Source organism: Macrobrachium nipponense, chromosome 43 (genome assembly GCF_015104395.2).
Source record: "Macrobrachium nipponense isolate FS-2020 chromosome 43, ASM1510439v2, whole genome shotgun sequence".
NCBI lineage: Eukaryota > Metazoa > Arthropoda > Malacostraca > Decapoda > Palaemonidae > Macrobrachium > Macrobrachium nipponense.
Window position 1 is genome coordinate 3,238,567 of NC_061104.1, and position 4,930 is coordinate 3,243,496.

At 36.3% G+C, this 4,930-nt stretch overlaps 1 protein-coding gene across 1 annotated transcript in view; it reads left to right on the plus strand.

Annotated features, from left to right (window-relative positions):
• LOC135213985 (uncharacterized) overlaps positions 1-3,281 on the plus strand; it is a 96,234-nt gene extending 92,953 nt beyond the window's left edge. Inside the window, 2 exon segments of the mRNA XM_064248062.1 lie at positions 1,120-1,278; positions 1,704-3,281. Coding sequence (XP_064104132.1) covers positions 1,120-1,278; positions 1,704-1,886 — 342 coding nt within the window. The 3' untranslated portion in view covers positions 1,887-3,281.
• Positions 3,282-4,930: the final 1,649 nt, after the last annotated feature.

Consider the following 4,930-nt stretch of genomic DNA (forward strand, 5'->3'; position numbering starts at 1 on the left):
GTCATGATAACAAGACATCTTTTATCTTCATCTTTCCTCGGTTCAGTAGCGTCCTCTTCTTGCTAAATATTCTTGAGAGGCTGACTAACAAAGGACTACACAAAATTCACAGGGAAAATAATAATAAGAAGAAGGAGGAGGAGAAGGAGGAGGAGGAGGAGGAGGAGGAGGAAATATAATAGCAAACTGGACGGCTTAAATCCCAGCTTACAAAGAAATGCCCTTTTCATCGCCTGTTCCAGGCAAAAGAGACGTAAGTGTATCCCGGCATCTAATGGGAATTGTTAGCGTGTCCCCCCGTGATTGGGGATTGTGGTTGGGGGTAGGATCGGAAGGGATTGGCCAGAGGTTGGTGGTGGGACAGGAAGAGGAGGTGGAGGAGGAGGAAGGGAGGAAGGAATACAGTTTTATTGCACTTCTCGCGTGAGTCATTACTTCTCATTATAGGAGATTACCCTCCTTCATTGTTCTCGAGTGGAGAGCTTAATTTCGACCACAGAGCTTTATTAGTGACAAGAAAGATGTATTTATTGGCTTTCAATAGAAATGCCGTGAGGAGAGAGAGAGAGAGAGAGAGAGAGAGAGAGAGAGAGAGAGAGAGAGAGAGCGCACACTAGGATAATCTGTTGGATTCAGGTTCGTTTTTAGAATGTAATATCTTACTATAATGGGCGTAATGTCTGACCGTCCGCCTGTCATTCAATCACTGCCAAACCACTGGTCCGATGGGCATGAAACTTGGCAAGGTTATAGTGGTGACCCCTAAGATAGCTTATAATGGGGTTTCATCCTACCTCCCCCCACCACCCTACCCCCACTCCCTCCGTAGACGGTGGGGATGAGAAGGGAGTCCCTGAAGCGGAGCTTGTTCTGCCCGTGAAACGAGGCAGGTTATGTCCGTAGACTTTGTTACTTTACGAATTTTTCGTACATAATTTCTGTATACATATATTTGCGAGTACTCTTAACTTTAACATGTCTATATAATTCTGAATGAGCCTCTTCTATTTTGCTACAGTGTTTCTGTATTTCTACCTAACTTCTATCTATTTCATCAATACCTTCTACTATGACATAATCTAACTAACTCTTTATTTTTCTTCTCCTTCTTCTTTGCAGTTCGGAGGTCGAACTCTGCTTCCAGTAAGATGGATGCCTCCCGAGAGCATCCTGTACAGACGCTTCACCATTGAGTCTGACATCTGGAGTTTTGGCGTCGTTCTGTGGGAGATTTTCACGGGCGGAAAACAGCCCTGGTACGGCTATACGAACCAAGAGGTAAGAGCTTTCCAAAGACATGCTTTGTTTGTTCATGTGTGTGTGTGTGTGCGTTTTGCGATTGGTATCCTACTCTACCTCTCCAACGACCTTGTAATACCCGCCTGGCAACCTCTTCCCAGATATACCCATGTGACTATTCACTGGCTACCACTTTTCCTTTACTGCTAAGCTTTGGAATTGTCCTCTTGCTTCCGTTATTCATTCCCAGCTCATGTAACCTTTCGTCCGCTTCGTTGTCAAGCCCATAACCTTCTCCGTCGTGCCTGGGCATGAACAGGACCATAGCTCGGCCGGCCCATGTGTCATCGTTCTGAAAAACAGGCATGATAGATGTAGTGGTGGAATATACAAGGGAGTATACTATATACTATAGCGATACCTGATCTCTTTCTATCTCTCTTTCTCTGTCTGAACACGGGAAGGTCATCACGCAAATCACGGCTGGAAGGATGCTGAGCTGCCCTGAGCGGTGTCCTCCGGACATGTACCGCATCATGCTCTCCTGCTGGTCAAAGAACCCTCAAGAGAGGCTGCCGATGGCCACACTCTATGACAGGATCTGCAGCCTCACGACAGTGGAGCCCCACGTCTTGGACTACGACTGAACGAGGCCTGAGATAACGTATGGGTTGGTTTGTTTACATTCGCGGACTACGACTGAAGGGGACCTCAGATAACGTACGGGTTTGTTTGTTTACATTCGTCTGGACTCTCGAGGCGAGTGAGAACCAAGTGGAAGGTGACTTTAAGGTCTGCAGACTCACGACTGTGGAGCCCCACGTCCTGGACTAAGACTGAGGGAGACCTCAGATAACGTACGGGTTGGTTTATTTATGTTTGTAAGTCTCGAGGCGAATAAGAGTCAATGTGCAAGGTGACCAAATGGCCTTTTCGAATTGGGATCTTATTCTCACGATTTGCTGGGGTAAACCTGTAGACTTGGCGACTAAATATTATAAGCTTTATGTTGCCAAAAGACAATCGAAATTGATAAGAGAGTCAAAGAAAAATATGAACTAAAATCATCCTGATTTCACTTCAGTCTGACTAAATAACAGGGGTCTAATTTCCCTTTTTAAAATTCGATTTTTATTAAATCAAGACTTCATCTGCGAACAGGGAAGGACCTTACCAAGGCTCAACTTTTCTTTTTTTAGAATTCATAAGGAAACTGTTGTATCATTTTGGTTAAGAGAATACAATTGCAGTTAAGACAAGTGCTTTGATATAAAAAAATTATCTATGAGTTTTTTGTTTTTGTTTTATTTTTTTGAACAGAAGAAAAAGATTAATAATAAAATGGAAGGTTCTAGATATTATAAAATGAAACGCGTGATATTTCAGTTAACATATCAGATTATTTCATATTTTCTGTGCAATTCAGAATCAGTTTTGAGTTAAAGGTTAAAAAAATTATTTTGTCAACTTGCATGCGTGGTGTAAAACGAGAGGAATTTGTCACATAATTTGAAAAGTTAATTTAGTTTTTGAACAGTAAAAAAAAAATGAGTGAATGACGCCATTCCTGAAAATACGTGACCAATAATATTTATTATTCATCTTGAAAAAAATGAATATAATGTAGCACAGTTCATAAGCATAAATTCAAACTGATCTGACATTAATGGAGTCATTTGCATAGCAATTGCTACAAGAGTGAAAAAAGAAACGATAATGGTGATTGTGAAAGCAATGACAATGAAAAGTGTTGATAGATTGTGAAGTGAATTAACATTGTGTCTTTGTTAAACAGACGTTGGAGAAGAGAAAAAAATTATTAAAAGAAGGCAAACAACTTTGGAATCTCAAAGTGAAATTAATTAACGCTTGGAAATGTGGGGTCTATATCTTCTGTACTGAAAGCTTTCTAAAAAACAAAGAAACTAAAAGAAAGTGAAAGACAAAAAACAAATTTTCTCCTTCCGTCTCGAAAGGTTCGTTGCTACGAAAGCAATAAAATATAAAAAAAATAGTTTAGAAGACAAAAAAAAAAAAGGAAAGTTCTTAACAATGTGATACCACCAAAACAATTTACCCTCATTTTAAAAACAAAATGAAATAGGTTGCGTTTGACATAACTTGAAAGTTTAATCCCTTTTAGTCAAGTGGTTGAGAAAAGTGTACATAATGTAATTACCAAGACGAATGATAATTATGATTTTGTATTCTGCAATTTTGCCGGTGTGGTGACGTCATGTGTAAGTGTCCGAAACCTTGGATTTTTATTTATTTATTTATTTATTTATTTATTTATTAGTTTCAGAAATCGAAAACCGCTACCGTCGCTGTTCTTCCAAAAAAATATATTATGGGCCAGATGTATTTTGGCAGTTGTAATACAGTACCATTCGTCCTCTCTCTCTCTCTCTCTCTCTCTCTCTCTCTCTCTCTCTCTCTCTCTCTCTCTCTGTAAAAATTGTCAGGCTAATAGATATCAAAGTTTGGTCAATTTTATTTGGTCAATTTTGAGAAATCTTATTTTATTTTTGTTTATTATTTGATCATTGATGCTAAATTGAATTACGTGCTAAAGTTTGTTGAATTTTTCGTACTGTTGCAGCAAATACAACTAATTAATGGCAAAAAAGCTGATTTATTTTTATTTGCACCGAAATGGAAAACTAAGTTCAAATAGTTGTAGAACTTGTGTATGCAAATAATGTCATCACTAATTAATTGAGGAAAAATTTATATATGTTGAAATAATGACTGCTGTATAAGATAAGGCAATATTTCAACAATATTTGTTTAATAATGCAACACTATTTCTTTAACATTTCTTTAATATTTCAACGATATTTCTTTGGTATTTCGACGATATTTCTGTAATATTTCAACAACATTTCTTTAATATTTCAACGATATTTCTTTAATATTTTTACGATATTTCTCTTAATAATTCGACAATACTTCCCTACTATTTCAACAATATTTCTGTAATATTTCAGCAATATTTCTTTAATGTTTCAACGATATTTCTTTAATAATGCAACAATATTTCTCTAATATTTCAACAATATTTCTCCAATAATTCGAGCGAGTTTCTCTAATATTTCAACAAATTTTCTATAATATTTGAACAATATTTCTTTAATAATTGACAATATTTTTTTAATATATCAAAAATATTTCTGTAATATTTCAACATTATTTCTTTAATATTTTACTGAGTTTCATTGATATCAAATATTTATCTGAAAATTAGACAAAATTCAGCAATAATGAAAAATTTTACTAGCAGTATCATTCACCAGTCCGATTTCTCTCTCTCTCTCTCTCTCTCTCTCTCTCTCTCTCTCTCTCTCTCTCTCTCTCTCTCTGAGAATCTACGTAAACCTTCGCATCTGTAATTGTACATATATATATTTATTCATAGGTTAAAAGAAATTGTATGTATATAAGATAATGGTGTCCATAGAATTATAAATATATATAAAAGAAATATATGAACATAAAATTATGAAACGTCAAAACCACAAAAAATTGTCGAATGGAGATTTTTTATAACAAAATGTGTCAAGAATTTGGTTTCTATCAATTACTTCCAAGTTTTGATTTAGTTTATTTTCCCACAGAGTTTTGTGTTAGATGTATGTAAGGTGCTGTTATGTTATTTTCAATCATACTAGAGTGTCTGTAGAGGTTTTTG